The sequence below is a fragment of the Mangifera indica genome, chromosome 15 (assembly GCF_011075055.1).
Source record: "Mangifera indica cultivar Alphonso chromosome 15, CATAS_Mindica_2.1, whole genome shotgun sequence".
Lineage (NCBI taxonomy): Eukaryota > Viridiplantae > Streptophyta > Magnoliopsida > Sapindales > Anacardiaceae > Mangifera > Mangifera indica.
Window position 1 is genome coordinate 2,229,299 of NC_058151.1, and position 20,511 is coordinate 2,249,809.

A 20,511-nucleotide genomic window follows, 5' to 3' on the forward strand; every position below is an offset into this window, starting at 1 on the left:
TTTCTGACCCCCATAAGACCCGTTCACAAACATGATATGTTTTCACTTATAATGACACAATAATATCATGACGCTCTACCAAACAGACCTTGGTTGCAACTTCTTCAAATCATTTAGAAATTTTAGCTCTTCATTAAGCTAGCCGAGAATATATATGGTTACGATCTGTTATCCATCATATCTAAAATGCATGCAGTTTTCTTTCTACAACAGATACTTCTTCCACATTATATGAAGATAATGCAGCATGTATTGTCCAAATTAGAGGTGGATACATTAAAGGAGACAAAACCAAACATATCTTATCGAAGTTCTTTTACACTCATGAGCTCCAGCAAGGTAAAAAAATTGATGTCAAACAAATAAGATCTAGTGAGAATCTTGCAGATTTGTTCACTAAGACACTACCGACATCAATATTTGAGAAGTTAGTGTATAACATCGGTATGCAGCAGTTCAACAAGTAACTAAATTAATCTTACTACAAAGAGGGGGAACATTCATCAGGGGGAGCATTTGTCAGGCAAATATTTAAAGTTTATTACATACTGGATAAAAGGTATATTGTACTCTTTTTTCCTTCACTAGGTTTTGTCCCACTGGATTTTCCTAGTAAGGTTTTTAATGAAGCAGTTTAAACACATCCAACGCCAACTTACAGGACATTTAATAATTATATTCCTTTATTTTAGTTTTTATCCCACTGAGTTTTTCCTTAGCAAGGTTAATGTAATTATCTATAAATGGTGAAAATCCAAGGGAGAATATTGCAGAAGATGGATTTTCCACCACGTGAGAAGAAACTTTGGCCAAAAGAGTGTAAAAGCATTAAATTGCTTTTGCTTGACTTAAGTGTGAGAGCCATTTTTGTTGACTGGAGGGGTGGAAAAATTTTCTATAAATACCCCCCTCCTCTCTTCATGTAAGATACACTTCTTCATCCAAGATTTGCTTCTTGTCTCCTCACTCTTGCTTCTTTTTTCCTTTTGCCGTAGCTTTGGTTTAATAAAATCATAATTCTCATTTTGCTATTCAATCATTTGCCATTTATTCCATTATATTTATAACACTACACTTTTTATTGTAATTTCCTTTGGTAGCACTAAAATTTTGACTCCTTAGCTTTTAAAATTTCCATATACACCCCCAAATTAACTTTTTAAGTGCTACCATATGAAATTACTATAAAACTCCTAAGCTTTTATCTATATCAATTATCCCCTCCTTTGCAAAGTTTGCATGAAATCTAAACTTTCTTTGAAGTTCAATGTATACACTAAACTTTTATGTATTTAAACAACAATAATCAACGAATGCATGAAAGAACCAAAGAAATTGTGGGAGGAGTTGTGATTTTGTGGGTCAATCGCAGGTTGAGAATAAAAGATGACGGCATTTGCACTCAGAATAGTACAGTGGCTAGTGGAAGAGATGAAGAGGTTTGTGAAGGTTCTTCAATTCACTGTTGTTTAAAATCACTTCGGAGAAGCTCCCAAGGGGTAAATTGATTAACAAGAGTTGTGAAATCCTCTTATAAAACCTATAAGAGAGTGAGGGTTCGAGACTTGTTGACATCAAAGTAAAATAAAACTTTTGAATTATATAATCCAATGGTTATGAGTTCAATCATTTGACTCAAAGTTTTACCATTTAGGTGGGAGAACTTGAATTTATTGTCATTTATGTTTCCTAGAATGACTTAAATCAATGGTGAAATGCTGCGAATCTAAGCTAAGTTGTGAAGCCATTGGCCATGCCCTAACACGCTGCTCATCTATAATTGTAGCAACTAAGAACCAATTTTTGAAAATGTTCACAGATAAAGTAGTAGTGATTAGTGAGACCTCAAAGTAAGGATATTTTGTAGCAACTACCATCTTCCTTATTTGCCTTCGATTAACATTTTGATGTAGTTGCAAAACAAAATGGTCAAAGTTCGGGTCATGTATCAACCAGAAAATCCAAATATCTTAATCTCTGTCTCCATTTTCATAGGGAAAACTTCCCAACTCCACCCCATCTTCAATATAGGGATGAGGGAGCATCCCCATCCCCTACCTGCAAGGAAATTTTCTCTTCTTTTCCCCTCCTTATCTTTCGCAGGGAGAATTCCTCGCACTTCCCCTCCTTAGCCTTTCTAGAATAATAATGAAATATATTAGATTTTAGAGTATATTTGTATTAATTCAAAAGTTTTAAGAGAAATTAATATGTAAGAGTCTATAAAATATGTAAAAGAGGAAATGAATCGGGGAAAAGACAAGATAGGGATATATATCCCTATCCCTAACTGCTGGATTTTTATCTATTCTCATCCCCATCTTCGTCTTTATGAGAGAATTTTCTCCTCGTTTATGAAGTAATTGGTCAAAAACCTGATTTCATGAACCAAATTGTCATATCTAAGATTCTGGCAGGCGGGCCTAATCCTGGCCTAGGCTAGGCCCACAGGGCCCAACAGGCTATTAACGCACGCAAGAGGAGGAACGAAAGCGCGCGAAACCAAGGATTCCGTAGCTCTCCTGAACAGAAGCTCAAACTCGGAAGTCTCATCACAGTGACGATCAGAAATCTATGGGCAAGCAAAAGCAACAGGTCCTTTCCCGCTTCTTTGCTCCCAAACTCAAAACTCCGCCTTCATGTTCGTCTTCTTCACCACCACCACCACCACAACCACCGCCGTATCCTAAAATCTGCGCAACCGTTACATTTTCTCCTTCAAAACGCAAAGCCGTTTCTACTCAGTTCCTTTCTACTAATCCCAAGAAGCCGAAGCTCTCTCCCCACACTCACAATCCCATTCCTCCGCCTAAACTTCCAGAACCATCCAACTTTACGCAAACTTCCAGCAAAAAGTATACTCCTTTAGAGCAACAAGTAATTGACCTCAAAAGCAAATACCCCGACGTGCTTCTTATGATCGAAGTCGGTTACAAGTACCGGTTCTTCGGGGAAGACGCGGAAATTGCAGCGAAGGTGTTGGGGATTTACGCTCACGTGGATCGCAATTTTATGACAGCGAGCGTACCAACTTTTCGATTAAATGTCCACGTGAGGAGATTGGTCAGCGCGGGGTATAAAGTTGGAGTTGTTAAACAGACTGAGACTGCGGCCATTAAGGCCCATGGGCCGTCGCGTTTGGGTCCTTTTGGCAGAGGGTTGTCGGCTTTGTACACGAAGGCCACGTTAGAGGCGGCTGAGGATGTGGGCGGAGGTGAAGAAGGTTGTGGTGGAGACAGTAATTATTTGGTTTGTATTGTGGATAATGATATTACTGGCAAAAATGATGATGGTTTTGATGTGAGGATTGGGGTTGTTGCTGTGGAGATTTCCACTGGTGATGTAATCTATGGGGAGTTTAATGATAGTTTTTTGAGGAGTGGGCTTGAGGCTGTTGTGCTCAGCTTGTCTCCTGCTGAGCTGCTTCTTGGACAAAAGCTTTCGAAACAGACTGAGAAGGTATTTTTCGTATGCTTTTGATGATTTTGGTAGTCTCAAACTAGTGGCTTTTATATATATGTTAGACTGGTGTATAACGTTGCATTATTATTTTACCTTTTTAATCAATCTCTGGAAGATATCAAATTATATGTGGGACTTGTACTCGAGTAATTATGTGAAGGTTTATTGGATCTTTAATTAAGAATAAGCGGAGGTTTTCTTGATATTTGTATGTTTATGGACTATGGAAAGCGTTACTGTACAAAATATAATTTCATTTTCACTCTGAATTTATTAAACCGAACTGATACTTCAGCAGTTGATTTTATCAGCTCCAAAATTATCTGAAAGCATGACACTTTGTTGTTTTTTTTTTTTTTTAAATATTAGTTGCTATTGACATATGCTGGACCAGCCTCAAATGTTCGTGTGGAGCGTGTCTCACACGATTGCTTTAGTGGTGGCGGTGCACTCGCTGAAGTGATGTCATTATATGAGAACATGAATGAAGAAAATTTAGTTAATGATGACAAGAGAAGTATTGATGTGGTAGAGAAGGGAAATCATAGCTCTACAATTGAGGTGAGATGCCAGCTTTTTTGTTTTTTTCCTTTCAATAGGTGTATTCATTTATCCTCTTGGTTTTTCTAATGTAACTGTGCTATTAAAAGGGCATTATGAACATGCCAGATTTGGCTGTCCAAGCATTAGCATTGACAATAAATCACCTCAAACAATTTGGATTTGAGAGAATGCTGTGCCTTGGAGCTTCATTTCGGTCCTTATCAAGCAGCACACATATGACACTCTCAGCGAATGCACTCCAACAACTGGAGGTAATTTACTTTGTTGATGTGTTTAGTCAAATAATTTCAATTAACGATTCTTGGTTACTTCTGGCTAAAACCAACAGAATTTGTTTGGTGGTGTGATTAATTTACTTTCTCGCACCTTCAACAGATAAGTTTAGGCTACTAAAGTTAAAATTTCTAAAAATGAATTTAATAGAGATATGTTAATCTCACCAGCTTGCCACACCTTTGATTTTGTGCTAGTGCCTGGCATTGATGTTGCTTCCCCAAGAAATGACTTCCTTGAAATAATTTCCGGGAATTTAATATTTTTCTATAAAACTTCATGAGGTTATTTTGGCAGTCATTTAATTATGCTTTTGACTTTTTTCCCCCTCAAAAAATCATATATTCATTTTACCCTAAGAGACATATATATTGCTTTCAGGTGCTAAGGAATAACTCAAACGGGTCCGAGTCTGGCTCCCTGCTGCATATTATGAATCATACTCTTACTATATATGGTTCAAGGCTTCTTAGATGTTGGGTATGAGATAAAACTTGTTTGATGTTTTCTTGTATTCATATTTTCCATATATGATTTATTAGTTTCATTGCATGATGCAGGTAACTCACCCTTTATGTGATATAAATTTAATATCTGCTCGCCTTGATGCTGTCTCTGAGATTGCAGAATCCATGGGATCTTATAAAACTTCAGAAACTGTTGGCAGGCTTGATGAAAATTCTGATGTAACAATTGTAGAACCTGAATTCTATAATGTTCTTTCTTCAGTTTTGACACATTTGGGAAAATCACCTGATATCCAACGTGGAATAACCAGAATCTTCCATCGCACTGCTACTCCATCTGAGGTATGTATAGTTATTTCCTTGGATGGCTAGTAGTTGGAGCCCTTACTGAAGCATTGCGTTGCTTTTCTGGTGTTTGTTCTTAATGTCTGTGCCTTTGTGATCTTAACCCTGTGCTCCCACTCTCATCCATCCTTTGAGTTTGTCTGTGATTTAGGAGTACTGTATGTTCTATCTCACATATTTTGTTCCATCTTTTGATTAATTTGGAGTCTTTTCAGTATGATTATTCTCGTTGGTCGATGTCAAACCTAACATGCAGAGATTTTGTTTGCATATGTGTTTTGGTTATTGAGTGGTGGGTTCTGCCTCAATTATATGTTAAATGTTTGTGCTGGAATAAATTCTGTGGAGGTGATTGCATTCATCTCCTCACCCCCATCCCTTTTCTTGTGATATTATTTGAAAAAACCTTCATTCACAAATTTAAAATATAGGGATAAGGAAGAATTTTTAGATTGTTTGCAAATTGATAAATTACATGTTCAAATCAGTGGATGTCATATTATCATAAATTTGCAGACTTGATTGTGGTAATGAAACATATTTAATCAGAAACCAGGTTTTTTCAGTCAGAGCCATTTGCTCCCTCTCTCCTGCAATTTTTGTTGACATATTTTAAATGATTGGCCGTTGCAGTTCATTGTAGTTATCCAAGCTATTTTATATGCTGGAAAACAACTTCAACGACTTCACATTGGTGAAGAATATAATGAGAAAGCTGTATCAAAGACTGTGCACTCTGTTCTATTGAACAAAACGATTTTAATTGCTTCTTCAGCCACTGTGGTTGGCAAAGCTGCAAAACTGTTGTCTACTTTAAATAAAGAAGCGGCTGATCAAGGGGATCTACCAAATTTACTTATCATCTCTAATGACCAGTTTGCAGAGGTTTGTGCTTTGTGAGATATATATGTTCTGCATTTCACCTTTTTGATTATCTGTGTTGCATGCATTATATATATATGTATGTATGCATGTATATATCTTAAAAATCAGTAGATAAATTTCTGGTGCACAGGTTGCTAGAGCCCGGAAAGCTGTTCAATTGGCAAAGGAGGAATTAGATTCTTTAATTAGCTTGTATCGCAAGCAGCTGGGTATGCGCAATTTGGTATTCATGAGTGTGTCTGGAACAACACATTTGATAGAGGTAGGTAAGTTGATTACCTCACAGGTAAATTTATGTTTCCAGATGTTAATGTTTAAGACTTTCGTACTATTGCCAGACTTTTATGGATAAGCCTAAGATTTTAGGCCAATTTGTAATCTAACACTGCCTATAAAAGAAGAGGTCTCTGGTTAAAGATCCTATAAATGTTACTATTTTCTCAGTATCAAGAGTTCAGATTTCATCTTGGTTTTCTGGGTTTGTTTGGTTAACCAGAACAAATACATCTCTTCCATTTTTTTGCCTCTACTCATAATTGTTGTTTCAGTAGAGATATCATTGTTTTCTTTTCTCTTCTCTCTCTCTCTTTTTTTAATTGTTTGTCTTTTATCAACCTCTCTACCTCTGCTTATGTGCTGGTTGTACATCACAGAATTTGGCTCAATAGCATGTTGCAAGTTACTTGATCATCACACCTGAACCTTGTTGCTTGACTGCAGTTACCTGTTGATCACAAGGTACCTTTGAATTGGGTTAAGGTCAATAGTACCAAAAAAACAATACGCTATCACCCACCTGAAGTATTGACCGCTTTAGACAAATTAGCATTGGCCAGTGAGGAACTTGCTGTTGTCTGCCGAGTGGCTTGGGATAGCTTTCTTAGAGGATTTGCTGAATACTATTCAGATTTCCAAGCTGCTGTGCAAGCTCTAGCCACTTTGGATTGTTTGCATTCACTTGCCATTCTTTCGAGAAATAAGGTATAATTTTTTAGGACATTAAGCTTTGTGATTCAATTTGCTACTACTTTGAGTTCATGTAATCCTTTCTGGAAATCTGTTGCAGAATTATGTACGTCCTGTGTTTGTGGATGACAATGAACCTGTTCAAATACATATCTGCGCTGGTCGTCACCCAGTATGTATTTCAGCTTATCAAAACTAATTACACTTGCTGCTTTCAAAATTTTCAGGGAATAAGGAAAAAAAAAAAGTCAATAAATGTTTATAAGGCTTTTTTAATGGATCAGTTTCTATATCAATTCTTAAAAAAATACCCAACTTGCTTGAAGGAAGTTCCTTATCTATATTCCACTCATACGCATGAGGTCCACTGAGGTTCTCACCTGTGGGCCTGAGATCTCTTGTAAGAATCAACTTAGCATAGAAATATGGTTTTTGTTATGCTACTATTTGATGCACAAAAGGGAATGAGATTTTGAAGATCTTGATGATAATTGAAGAAGGTATGTGAGAAATTTCACATCTAGTGAATGAGACAATATAGATAACGTTAATGATGAATTTAAGAGTGAATTAGATGTGGTTTTGCAAGAAATATATGATATACTTATATCAGATATACTTTTTTCTTTACCACTCATATATTGTGGTTGTCTCAGTCGGACATGCTCCATTTTTGTGTACTTAATTCTGGCTGGTTGTTCATTGCATAAAAATTGTGGTCTTGAGAAATTTAGAACTTCATGATAATTTGGACAAATATTTTATGAGATGGCTCAGGTCATAGCAATGGGTTTCATCTCAATTTCTTGGATAATAGCTGGTCTGGGTCCGCCTAATTGCATATAAGGCTAGATATAGCAAATTCTCTCGTCCTCTCTCTCTCCTTGTGTTTTGGCTGGTGCTAACTAATTGAGTTCTTCTCTCCACATGCATAAGTGAATTTTAGTCCTTTTTTGGGGCGGGAAAAGGGGCTGAGTGTGATGATGGGAGAGGGTTGGTAGTTAATTGTTCACTTTTATGAGTGTGTACACTTCTGTTGCAGAGGAAAGCTGAAGGATGTTGGTTGGCAGGGCTTTTAGATAGTTGTCTATATGTTTTATTATCATGCGTTTTTACTGGCTATCCAATTTGACCAGGTTCTGGATAGTATTCTTCAAGACAATTTTGTCCCAAATGACACAAACTTGCATGCTGACAGAGAGCATTGCCAGATAGTTACTGGACCCAACATGGGCGGAAAGAGTTGCTATATTCGTCAAGTTGCTCTCATTGCTATTATGGCTCAGGTAGAGCAAGAGTTGATTTTTTTTGTTATATTTGATAGTTTTTCGACCCTTTTCCCTGTTATGTAACATACTAGGTAATGTATATTTTCTTTTTCAAAATTTTTTTTAATCTGAAATGGTATTTACTAAATACAAGGTAATCATAGCTGATTCCCAGGTTGTCTTTATCATCATCTTGAACCACAAAAATGCATCTATTAGGAAATAATTTATGGCAAAGATGTGATCTTTTTGGTTTTGCTGATGTTATCAAGTTATCCATCTGGTGGTTCTTTGTTGTATGATATTCTTTGCACAATATAAGCATGAGTTTGCATTGTGCTCTAAAATGGGTGGATTTGTTCAATTTGTCTTCTGCTGCTAATGTGGATTGCATGACTCTGCATTGAGCTTTAAAATGGATGCATTTGTTCCAACTTTCTTCTTCTGCAAGCGTTGATCATGATATAGGGCTCATAGGTTTCAAAATTTTTCTTTTTATTTCTTCTGTTTGATAAAGCCAATACCTTATAGCCATTGCTTTATTGAGGCCTTCTGATCCCTCTAGGTTGGTTCCTTTGTGCCGGCATCATCAGCAGAATTGCACGTGCTTAATGGCATCCACACTCGGATGGGTGCTTCTGACAGTATCCAGCAAGGGAGAAGCACCTTTCTGGAAGAACTGACTGAGGCTTCTCATATTCTCCACAATTGTACATCACAGTCTCTGGTTATTATTGATGAACTTGGGAGAGGCACAAGTACACATGATGGTGTAGCTATTGCTTATGCTACGTTGCATCATGTGCTAGAGCATAAAAAGTGCATGGTCCTCTTTGTTACCCACTACCCTAAAATTGCTGAGATAAAAAATGAGTTTCCAGGCTCTGTGGGGGTATACCATGTTTCATATTTGACCTCACACAATGATACGGAGACAATGGACACTAAATCTAATCAAGAAGATGTCACTTACCTATACAAGCTTGTGCCTGGTGTCTCTGAAAGGAGTTTCGGATTTAAGGTTGCTCAGCTTGCACAGGTAATTCAAATACTCTTCTTGCCCCTTTGTTCATTTAAGTCCTAATATTATGTACTCCTGAAAGAACAATCTTGCAAAATCCCTAAGGAAAAGCTGAAGGTTTTTTCTAGAGGTAACATGAGGGTCAAGGCTTCCAATTTTGAAGCTACTTGAACATCTGATAACTGCAGAGTTTCTAGATTAAGAAGTTAAAATGCTCACTTTTCATTGAATTGACTCATCTTTAAGTCAGTTATTTGCTCATTATCTCATTGCAGCTACCTTCATCCTGTATTAGTCGAGCAAATATCATGGCTGCAAGACTGGAAGCCGAAGTAAGCTACAGAGTGGGAAACATAAGAGGAAAGAAGCAGTTAATAGAAATACCAAGTGGTCAAGAACAAGAAGCGCAAGAAAACATGTTGATATCACCCGACAATTGCTGCGCAAAAAGGTTAGAGGGTCCAGAAGAAGAATTAAGCAATGCTTTCCAGGAGTTCTTTCTAAACTTAAAATTTGCAACTCTTGATGACAACCCTGCAAGAAGCTTCCAGCTTTTGAAGCATGCCAGAAGTATTGCTAAGGAACTTCTAATCAGGTAGAAATAAATGTTGTTTTTACAAAGTTTTCCTCTTCTTTATTATATTTTACTTGAGTTTCTTCTAATAGATGCTTCTTCTGTCATCTTCCTCTGCTAAATTTGCTTTGATTAGCTAGTGGAAATTAGTTGACAAAATTATGGGATGGGAGGTTACCTAGTCTAATTATTTTTATATTTATCTGTGATTTGAAAGACCATAACTTAGCATTTGGTGATATTAGTGTATATTAATATTCATAATAAATATTTTTGAGTACACAATTGAATAAACAAATGATGAGTGATTATGTGATTGTATAATTTTGAATTTAGGATAAAATAATGAGTAATGTTATGTGTTCACACTTTTGATACACAAATATGTACACATGGATTTGTCATGATGTGATGGGATGAGTTTAAATTTATAATAAAGTAACACCAATCACATGATGACACATTCATGTGTGTACACATTTATGTACCAAAAGTGTGTATACATAATTTTATTCTAAAGTAATACTCAATTACATAATGATACATCATGTGTGTACTCAATTGTGTACTCGGAAGTGTGTACATATAGTATTACACTAATATTCAACATTAACTTGCTCTGATTTTTTTTTTTTTTTTTTTTTTTTGCTTCACTGATAAAATAGGGTGTTCTAAATGCTGAGGGTTTCAAACATACCATGGTGAGAAAGCAAAATCATGGTTACCAAGACTCACTCAAATGATATTCACCATTCAGTTTTGTAAATAGCATTGTGTGAAAAATTTTGTGTCTATGGATGAATGAATGTAAGTTGTTCTCTCTTGCCTTCCTAATTAATGTCCTAATAAAATTATATTTACAAATAATATATATCATTTTGTAGACAAATAACAAATTGCTACCATAAGATTGAGTATTATTTTATCTTTTATTTTAGATTATTCATTCATATGATAATATATTATTGTTTATGCGTATAACATTACTTTAATATCCATGAGTTATAATTGATACACCTGGCCATTTGTTGACTATTGTACATATGCAATAGCCTCTTTGATAATGTGGCAAAAGATAAACTATTATGCTCACCTAAAATTTTCAGGAGTATACAGGAATATTTATTTTGACATATATAATTTTTTTTTTTAATATTTGATTCAAGCTAATCTTTGATTGATTATTCAATAATATATATTTTATTACTAATATTATTTTTCTTAGTTATCATCGCCAAAGATTATTAAAGAAATTTAAACTTTGTTAATCTTCACTTATTAAAATTTTAATACAAAAAATATTTTTATTTTTAATTAATATAACAATTAACATAAATAATATTTTAAAAAATATATATTGATAATATAATAACAATTTGTTAAAGAAAATTTCATAATTTAAAATATGATAAAAATGTTAATATATTATTAATTTTGAAAATATATTAAATAATTACTTAATATAAGATAAGTTAGCATAAATAAACATAATAACAATTTATTATCAATCAAACAAAATAAGAATTTATATACACTAATTTTATTAAATATAATATTCTTTTATATTTGATACTAAAAAATTACCCGGATCAAAGGCTCAATTAGTATTATGTTCTTTGTATGATCCTTCCATAATCGAAAGGCTGTTACTCCCCTGAAACTAGTGGGTGGTAGCTGGCTAACGTTTTTTTTTTTTAAGATGAAAAATGTCATTCGAATTAGATTATCACCTACAAGATCAAACTACCCACATTGAGTACAACAAACCTCATATTTAATAACCGACTTCATAAACACTGAATCAGGTAATCTTTATACCCGTTGACAGATTTCAATGCAATAATTAAATATGCATAAACTTGATAGTGTTTTCAGAGTCTTTAATCTGGAATGCTGGCTAGAAACAATCTAAGCTCTCTGGCCTTCCTCTCATGCTCAGGTGATCTTTCAGTGTCTGAATCACTTAGATCTATTACACTAATAGCTTGATTACTCATTTTTTGACTTCTGGAAACATTCCGGCAGTGAGCTGGTGAAGGGCTGATAAGATCTATGACTTCATAATTAGCATTAGTTGGAGCAGCTGGATTTGAAGGGATTCGGGCATTGCCATCAGCCTTACTTTCGGACTCTAGAGCAGTTTGATACAAAGGCATTGCAGCATTGCTATTGCCATCACCATCGCTTTCTGACTCTGCATCAAGGAATGGATCATGCCGTGTAAAGTTGACTTCTGAAACACCAGTCATGTTTTCTGGCATCACAGTTTTTGAAGAAAAGGCAACACTGGGAACGGAACTGCTTCCTGATTCAATATCAAGCGACAGAGCCTGGAGTTTCTGATCAATACGAGATCTGGGTTTAGACTTCTTTGTTCTTGGGGCAGCTTTTCGCTCTTTAAACTCCACGATCTTTTCAGGACAAGCGCTGCAGGGAAAAAGAAGAAAAAAAACTAAACAAAGAGAAGAAAAAATTTCCGGCACTGAAAGAGATTTTAGATTTTTAACAATATCAAATTGAGAATACCATTAATACGGGACAAAGTATCCATTTGCTGATCACAAACTGACACAAAAATATGCATAATCCATTTGCATACGTATTCTTTCTTTAGTTTGTCAGTCCAGGCTTTTACCAGACCTGACCCAACATCCATAATGTGTATATTTGTACAAATTTAAAATGAAATTATACTTGTGTAATTTAAATACTGATTTATCATGATATAAGCATTGTTAAAAGATAGAGAGGAGATACCTCTCTATCAGTTCTGCCGGAACCACAGAACTTTTTAGGCCATATGACTCTTCCCAGGAGACCTCGAAGCATTCTGTTCCCCGTACTCTACGAGGTTTGATAATTCCTGTTACAGGGCACTTAACTGGCATCTGTAATTCAGAAATTTTTGTGAGTCACATAGTAAGGCAGAAAGCTCCAATCAAACACACACTTAAGGGAACCTCAACAGAGATCTGTCATTCATTACTGTGTAGGAATTAACAAGCAAACAAAAAGTCACGAGGACAAAAATTATGCAATAAGCATTTAAATGGAAAGTGTAACTAGAATAAATAAACAAATTAATAGAAGACGTTTGAATATGCCATGTATATAGAGTATGTATAGCACTAAAATGTCTTGATGAGTAATTTTTTCTTCTTTATTAGTTCAATGGAAATAATAAAAACTGTTCAGACTACCAATCAGTTATAATTATGCCAAAGCTATCACATAGCAAAATCATGTTCACACCTGTAGACTGATGTAAAAAAAAAAAGTTTTATATATAGTGAAATGCCCAGAATTCGACATAATATCAGTGCAAGCATTTGCTCTAGGCATAAGATATAGTGATAAAATCTAGTTTCTGAAATAGTTTGCAAAATCCTCATTAAGCAGATTTCAGTGAGTCAGAGCAATCTAATTTTGGTAGTAGTTGGAATCAGCACTCCCCTGATGATCTTTTTGGAAACTTAGACTGGCATCTTTATATTGTTAACCATAAATCCCGAAGATGATGTTTCCAATCTAAATTATGGGTTTTGGCCTTTACTTGGTAGCTTAATCAATTATCAATACCCTGACTTGCATATCATACAAAAGTATACAAGAACATTAAACTCCTGATTGCATAAAGAAGTACCTTATGTAGTGGAAGTTCAACTGCTGCTGATGAAGTGCGCAAATTGGCAAATCGCCGTAAATCTCTTTCAGCAATCTTTGGAAGGATATACTCATCTGAATAACTGATAAAAAATGAGTATAAAAAATAAAAATTATAAAAGGACTGAACAAAACTTCCATGCTGGGTGAAAAAAGTGGAAAGTAAGCATGGGAGATCTGAAGAAGTAAAATAAAAGGTAAGCACTAGAAGATCACAAAAGGTTCCTCTTTATGAACTTAAACAAAATCTTTCAAAAAGAAATAATGTTCTGCTCCTTGATTTAAGAATACCATATCCAAACACTTTAATATTTTATTGCTCTTACCATAAAAATTGCTGAGCTCTGAGAGGTTAAGAAGATATAAAAACCAATGTCCTTTTTGCATTTTAATAAATTTATTTTTCTAAGTTTCAAAAGAATAAAAGTGAAAATAAAAATATATGGACTTGCCTCCACAAAACAAAATTAGCAGTTCTAAAATGCTAATTTCAGAATACAAACTAACATTTACTTTTTCAAATGATATTAGACAAACTTGATGCTGGAAACTGAACAATGCTAGGTTAACAATCTTGGAACTGAATGCATTTGAACATAAAAATTTAATAAGCATGTTGCATGCACACAGAAGAAAAATGAAGGACCTGTTTTCTCAGAAGGCCACTCAAAGAACTGTGCACATATTTGGTGAAGTTTGGTATGCAAAATTGGATGTTGAACAAGAACCCTATTATGATAAGAGAAATTCACATCAGAAATTTGTTACAAGATATATTTGAATGAATTTCTTAAGATTTAGGCAATTTCATGTGCTAAACTCAACTACTGCTGTCAAATTTTTACCTATAAACTGAAGCTTCTGAAATGAGTCATAAATCAACACAGAATCAGCGCAAGTTATAATAAATTACATTGTTTTGTTATTTACGGAGGCCTTACATGTGAAGGTGCCTGTTTAAGTTTTCATATATTTGATTAGTTTTTCTTGTCTAATTAACTTTTTGGGTTGAGAAATATCACCAAAAAATTTATATATATGAACATTACAGCTCAAATGTAATAACCGAACAAAACACAATGATGAACTCATAAAAACACATTTATGCTTGTGTGTGTAAGAGACTGGGACAGGGATATTGCACAACATGCAAAATAAGGAAAGAAAACACATCAGAAGGTAAATAAATATGCCATACATAATAAAATGCTAAAAGCTCTCCCCCTACCAGCAACTAGCATAAATAACAATACTAGCAGCATTATAAGAAGTTTTTACTTACCTGTAGACAGCATCTGAGTCTGCTGAGTGACACTTTGGCTTTGTGTATGCATCAATCACTTCCAAAAACTGATTCTCTCCTGTTGAAAAATGATCAGTTCCTACCAATATCAAGTTTTTCCAAAGACCAATATAAAGCAGAACTTTTTCCCATTTGAAATGGTCAAACAAGTAACTGACAAACATAATCTGCTCAAAAAGTAGGCACTGTACAAATCCAAGGACGTAATAATTCAAGCTTCAATTAAATAACATTCAAACCACAATAGGCAAATACCTTATGCAATTCAATACAAAATATTGAAGTCAAGTTTGCTGTTCGTCAGAGAAACAAATCATCCCTAACTTCTGTAAAATTAGGCCAAATGGAAAAGCAAAGACTTTTGCTCAAGGCCATCTAAAGATTTAAAATTCATTATTTGAATACTTCCAGATACTAAGCTAAATTTTGTTTGACAAATCCTAAGATCATGTTTAGCACATGACCATTCAATCAAGCGAAGTAAAAGGTGCCACAAAAATATCGTAAAGACAATTTAATAAGACTGGAATCAGATCAAGGTAGTACAACAGTATAATTGAAGATTCCTTTATTCACCATTTAAATTCCTTGAATTTCTGGCCTTTTTTACCAAGGAAAGTCCCTCTGAGGCAATTCGTTCAAGAACAACATTATCGGCGATGGATTTAACAATCCGGCATGCTTCCTCCTACAGGCAAGGGTAAATTTGCCACAGCATTAGCATTATTCAGATGGCCATCTGAAAATAAGAAAAATGTGATCAAACAGAGTTTAAAAGCAACAGAGAATTGAAGCATACCGGGCCTAGACCATGAACTCCTTTGGAGTAATCACCTCCAAGAAGAAGGGCTAGGGTAATCTAAAGATCAAAAAATAACAATGAAGGATGTGTCTCATTACTGGATTTAAGTATATACATAAAAACATTGAATAAGTAGCTTCAAAAACATATTATGAATTTATTGAATAAATGCATTTAACTGGTCAAACCCTTTCTATTCATACTTATTACAGAAAAGATACTGAAGAAAATAATAAAAGGTCCAATATTTGGGGAAATAATAAAGCAATATGTTTGATAAGAAACTTCAACAAATATAGAAACTTACCAATGAGTTCCTTCCATATCCAAGTTTTCTCTCTATATCAGCCATTTCATAACAAACAACATGGCCTTCTTCCCCTAATTCCTTAAGAAAATTGTTAGTAATATTGGTGTTGATTAAGGAAACAATATCAAACAACTCTAAGGGAAAAAAAAAAAAGGCATTCCACCCACTTACCAAGGTGAATGTCCCTGTACACTGTCTTTGCACCAAAAAGAAAGATATCAGAATCTGATGAGAAACATCCATCCTGACAATAGTAATAATAATGAAAAGAATATTATGATGTTAATCAGCATTGGTTCATTTTAAAATGATTTCGGATGATCTCAAACTGATTCATAATTGAAGAAAGTAAGAAAAGGCATCATCTTACACACAATGATTCCAAATTTAACAGTGCACACTGTGCTTCAGCTTCCTCAATCCTGAGAGTGGGAAAAGAAAAAACAGTTAAGAGAGTCCTGGATTTTCCAATAAAAATGAGGAAAGCCATAAAGCATCGGAAGGATCTACTTCCATAATCATTTCTTTGTAAGTTAGTGATGTCTATATTATTAGAATTCTTCAGAAAAGATGTCAATATCTAGTTGGGGATAGATACTATTTTTCCCAAAACAGCATTATTATTAGTTGCGGTTTGTTTGAGAGACTACGGTACAATCATGGCTTAAGCTAAGAAGTTGTAGACCCTGAGCCCTATAATGTGCTTGCCCTATGAATATCAGAGACAAACATATAGAACTTTTAGACAATGCATGTACACATCATTTATATTTTCAGGTTTACATCATGAAGAGAAGTTCTGAAAATCATTACATATAATATGGAACAAAAAAGCAGGGTTCTTGACGATGCAATTCAACATTCTTAAATTCTGACAAAAATAATCAGTCTTCTTGATTCCAAACTCTATTGTCTTCAAAAATAAGGGGAAACTAAAGCTCTACCACAATTACCCATCTAAGCAAGGAACTCCAAGTGCTAATCCAAGAGCTTTTGCATCTCTGATCATGCATGAGAAATCGGATCCCATATTTCTTTTAAGTGATGTCACTTTATCTGAGTTTGCTTCATCCTCAGTCACCTGCCTTTCATCATCAGTCACCTGCCTTTCATCAATCAACATAGGTTAGCAAGAGTACAAATAAAAATATTCCAATTACAATTATTACTCAAAAGTTGTACAAGAAATTACACAATGTCAGGTTTAACTTATATAGTTCCGTACCTCATTCCCCGAGTTCAAACGCTTTCTGTAAGTGGATAATTTGATGGCAGGAATTGAACCATCTAAGCATAAAAATGATTTGTCAAATCTTCCAAATACAATTAACATGCATAGTCCCACTTAACAACTGAGTGGGAAATTCATAGTCAAGTTTGGGAGAGTAGAAAGGGTTTTAAGGTAAAACTGCATGATGTAAAATCACTTTCATTGAAAGTATTTATCAAATGATTCTCCAGAGGGCTCTCTAGGTGCTTCTTCGACCACAAAAGCATTTTAGCTACTTCAATCAAACACAAAGGATATCTTTACCAATGTCAAAAACAAACTCAAAACTCAATGCTTCCGTATCCAATTTCGCTAAAATCAATAAGCCAAGTTCAACTACTTAAAAGAGAATTGAAAATTCCCTTGAATTCCCATAAGATTTTATCAAAATTCAAGTTCAATTCATGATGTTGGAGACTCATCATAAACTTCCTTAAATTGTCAGATAAGTCCCTTGAAATATCATAAACCTTAATCGGAAACAGGGGAAATCTGACTGTAAGAGCAAAAGAGAGTACCAGTAACGAAAATGAGGGTACAATTCAAAGCAATAAGAGCTCTGAGACGGTGAAAGAGACCGCTGAGATAGAGCTTTTCGTAGTGAGAGTGAGAAGCGTGACATTTATAAACCCTTTTAAGTTGCACAATCCAACAAGATAGATCTATGCAAAGCCTCTTGTTCCTAATGAAAATAAATGAACACAAGATCAAGTCCAAGAAACGTTAAAGGAGACTAAAGAAGAGAAATTGAAGTAGAAAACTTACTGAAGATGGTGGAGTGGAAGTGTTTTCTTGCAGGATTCAAGAATATTCCATAAATTCTTCACCCCCATTTTAGCAAACTCTGCACTCTCTGAAAGTGAGGGAATTTAAAAATGAACGACACTAGAATTAGGGCGGAGTAACAATGGGTAACCGTTGTCAAGCGGCGTCGTTTAGTTTCAAGAGAATTGAATCATGGTGGACTCATTTGCCACATAATTCATAAAAACCACAAAACTGCGTACATAATTTTATGCACAAACTATAAAATGTCTCTTTTTGTTTGAGTGTTAGTTTAATTTTAATTTTTAATTATTCAATCACATAATAATATATTATTGTATTGTATATAAAAATTATATATATAATATTACTTTTTATAAAAAACATAAAATTACTATTTTTGAGATAACAATACTCAGACATATTAAACTATTATCACACGATCAAATTTTGTTTTTCCGTAATAAAACTAATGAGTTTGTTAATTATACAAGAGAAACAGTACATTTTAAAATATGATAAAAGGGTTAAGTATAAATACCGTTAAAGTTTTATAAATTAAGAGAGTTTAACGACAATTTTAATAAAGATCAATCAATAATACTATTTTATGGGTGTAATAAGGATGAATTCAATAATAGTGATGCTTATGAGTATTTAGAAGCTAAAATCTAAATTTTTCATAAGAAAGAGTGCATTGCAAAAGATGGTGAGAGTGTCAAGAAATAAAATAATGCAGAAGCTCCTATTTGTGTTGAGAAAGAGGGCATTTGAAGTGGTGATAAGAGGGTTGAGGAAGATAGGTTGCCATGGGATGATAATAGGTTTGAGGAAAAGGGTAATGTTGAAGATAATAATAACAGAACTTGACAAGACAAGGCTTTGAAGAACCATTGAAGGAGGTCTTGCCCTTAAAAGGTGTATAATAAGAAGAGAAGGATTAAAGTAGCCTATTAAAAAAATTAGTTGCCCATTTCATATTGTAGCACAGATGGTTGAGAAAATGAGTGTTTTTGTCAAGTCACAGAACGGGGACAAATAATGAACTAGATTAGATATATTACTAAATGATGCCTAAACGTTAGCTATATGGAGCCAAAAAAACCAACCACTGGAATGATTGCAAAAGAGCTTTTGCATGGTTGTACAAGTAAACAACATTATTGAGTGACTGATCTCGGTTCTATAATAGAAATTAGAGTAATTACGGAACAAGTTCCACAGAGCCCTAAGTTTCAAAGATATCTTCTAAGTTTTGCAGCGAAAACAAAGTTTGTAAAGGGATTTAGACATTTCATAGAGATTAACAGGGTTGAATTCAAACCGAATTTATTCGAACCAGTTTGAACGAGTCCGAAACGAGTTAGCCTTAAATGAACTAGAATTAGAGTTTGAGTTGTTCATCAAACTCGCAAATTAAAAATTTTGATAATGAGTTAGTTAAAGTTTGAACTCGAATCAAACTCGAGCCGAGCTAGAGCTCATTTCCAACTGAGCTCAAACTTGACTCAGCTCGAATTTAGCCCTAAAGACTATTTGTTATCATCTCACAGATCATTACCGAAGGGTATTTCTTGCCAATGTCTCAATGGATGTTAACAATGAGATTTCTCTAGTAGCAATTTGTGCATGTGAGATCGTGAGCAAGGACACTTGGGCTTTTTTTCTTGGCATATTGCATGATTTCTTGGAGATGTTGAGCCTATAACATTCATAATTGATGATAAAAAGGGATTATAAATGGGTTAGAAGCTCAATGGTCTAATGCAAGGATATGTTTTATGCTAGGCTAATGCTAATTTTAGGAAAAAAAAATTTCCTAGGATACATTTGATAAACTTGTTTTGGACTGTCAAATTTGTCAACAGAATTTCAAACAGAGTAGATTTCTTAGAGGTCTTAGCACAAGTGAGACAGGTAGATGAAGGTGTATACAACTAAATTCTTAATAATGAATCTGACTAGTGGTCAAGACATGACTTAGACATAAAGACTAAATCAGATCACATTACCAGCAAAATGATTAAAACTTTTAATAGTTGGCTACTCAGCTTGTTAGAGCTTTACAAGAGAAGAATAATGAAAAGGTTCCAATGCAGATTTTAGGTTGAAAATGAATGGATAACTCCTTTACTTCCACTTAATTTGGGGAGACATTCATGTGATTGTAGCATGTGACAGTTTTCTGGGGTGTCATGAGTGCATGTTGTTTGTTATCGTTTGCACTTGAATGTTTCCAGCTCTGAAGAACACATGGATGCAAAGCTCAGGATATCTGTGTATATGCAAACATATGCACACATGAACCATCTTGTTCCAAATAGCAAGAGTTCGCTAGAATGAGGAAGAAGTTTGGCCACCATTCAAACATGTCAAAACTAGTAGACCACCAAAATCAAGGAAGAAAGATTCATTCGAAGAAGCTCGAAAAAAAAAAAAAGGTTTCTACCATTAGGTGTGGTATTCGTCATGATTTAGACTATAACAAAAGGTCTTACAAGAAAAATCCAAACAACGCAAATAAAAACCAAAAACGAAATGCTAAAACCCTCTTCAAGAGCTCACTAGAGCTT

At 34.5% G+C, this 20,511-nt stretch overlaps 2 protein-coding genes across 6 annotated transcripts; one reads left to right on the plus strand and one right to left on the minus strand.

Moving 5' to 3' along the window:
* The first annotated feature begins 2,384 nt into the window (after nucleotides 1-2,384).
* On the plus strand, nucleotides 2,385-10,730 carry LOC123198087 (DNA mismatch repair protein MSH3). Of its 2 annotated transcripts, none has more exons than XR_006497953.1 (13): nucleotides 2,385-3,459; nucleotides 3,832-4,023; nucleotides 4,113-4,277; nucleotides 4,681-4,779; nucleotides 4,860-5,108; nucleotides 5,745-5,996; nucleotides 6,127-6,258; nucleotides 6,717-6,977; nucleotides 7,063-7,134; nucleotides 8,099-8,248; nucleotides 8,796-9,269; nucleotides 9,547-9,846; nucleotides 10,491-10,730. XR_006497953.1 is itself a non-coding variant. In XM_044612667.1 (13 exons), the coding sequence occupies exons 1-13, from the start codon at nucleotides 2,575-2,577 to the stop codon at nucleotides 10,498-10,500; spliced, it is 3,261 nt and encodes a 1,086-aa protein (XP_044468602.1). In that variant the 5' UTR covers nucleotides 2,388-2,574; the 3' UTR covers nucleotides 10,501-10,730. The 2 variants fall into 2 exon arrangements, 1 of the variants encoding a protein (XP_044468602.1); XM_044612667.1 differs by having other exon boundaries at nucleotides 2,388-3,459; nucleotides 9,527-9,846.
* An 866-nt stretch (nucleotides 10,731-11,596) lies between these two features.
* LOC123198331 (single-strand DNA endonuclease 1) lies at nucleotides 11,597-18,155 on the minus strand. Of its 4 annotated transcripts, none has more exons than XM_044613017.1 (14): nucleotides 17,939-18,155; nucleotides 17,692-17,855; nucleotides 17,129-17,190; nucleotides 16,857-17,005; nucleotides 16,278-16,325; nucleotides 16,075-16,147; nucleotides 15,901-15,981; nucleotides 15,591-15,650; nucleotides 15,368-15,479; nucleotides 14,771-14,849; nucleotides 14,135-14,217; nucleotides 13,469-13,563; nucleotides 12,583-12,713; nucleotides 11,597-12,252 (listed from the first exon to the last, which is right to left on the minus strand). In XM_044613017.1, the coding sequence occupies exons 1-14, from the start codon at nucleotides 18,004-18,006 to the stop codon at nucleotides 11,706-11,708; spliced, it is 1,752 nt and encodes a 583-aa protein (XP_044468952.1). In that variant the 5' UTR covers nucleotides 18,007-18,155; the 3' UTR covers nucleotides 11,597-11,705. The 4 variants fall into 4 exon arrangements, with proteins under 4 accessions (XP_044468952.1, XP_044468954.1, XP_044468953.1 ...); XM_044613019.1 differs by having other exon boundaries at nucleotides 16,075-16,095; nucleotides 16,274-16,325; XM_044613018.1 differs by having other exon boundaries at nucleotides 15,901-15,974; nucleotides 16,274-16,325.
* Between the last annotated feature and the right edge of the window lie 2,356 nt (nucleotides 18,156-20,511).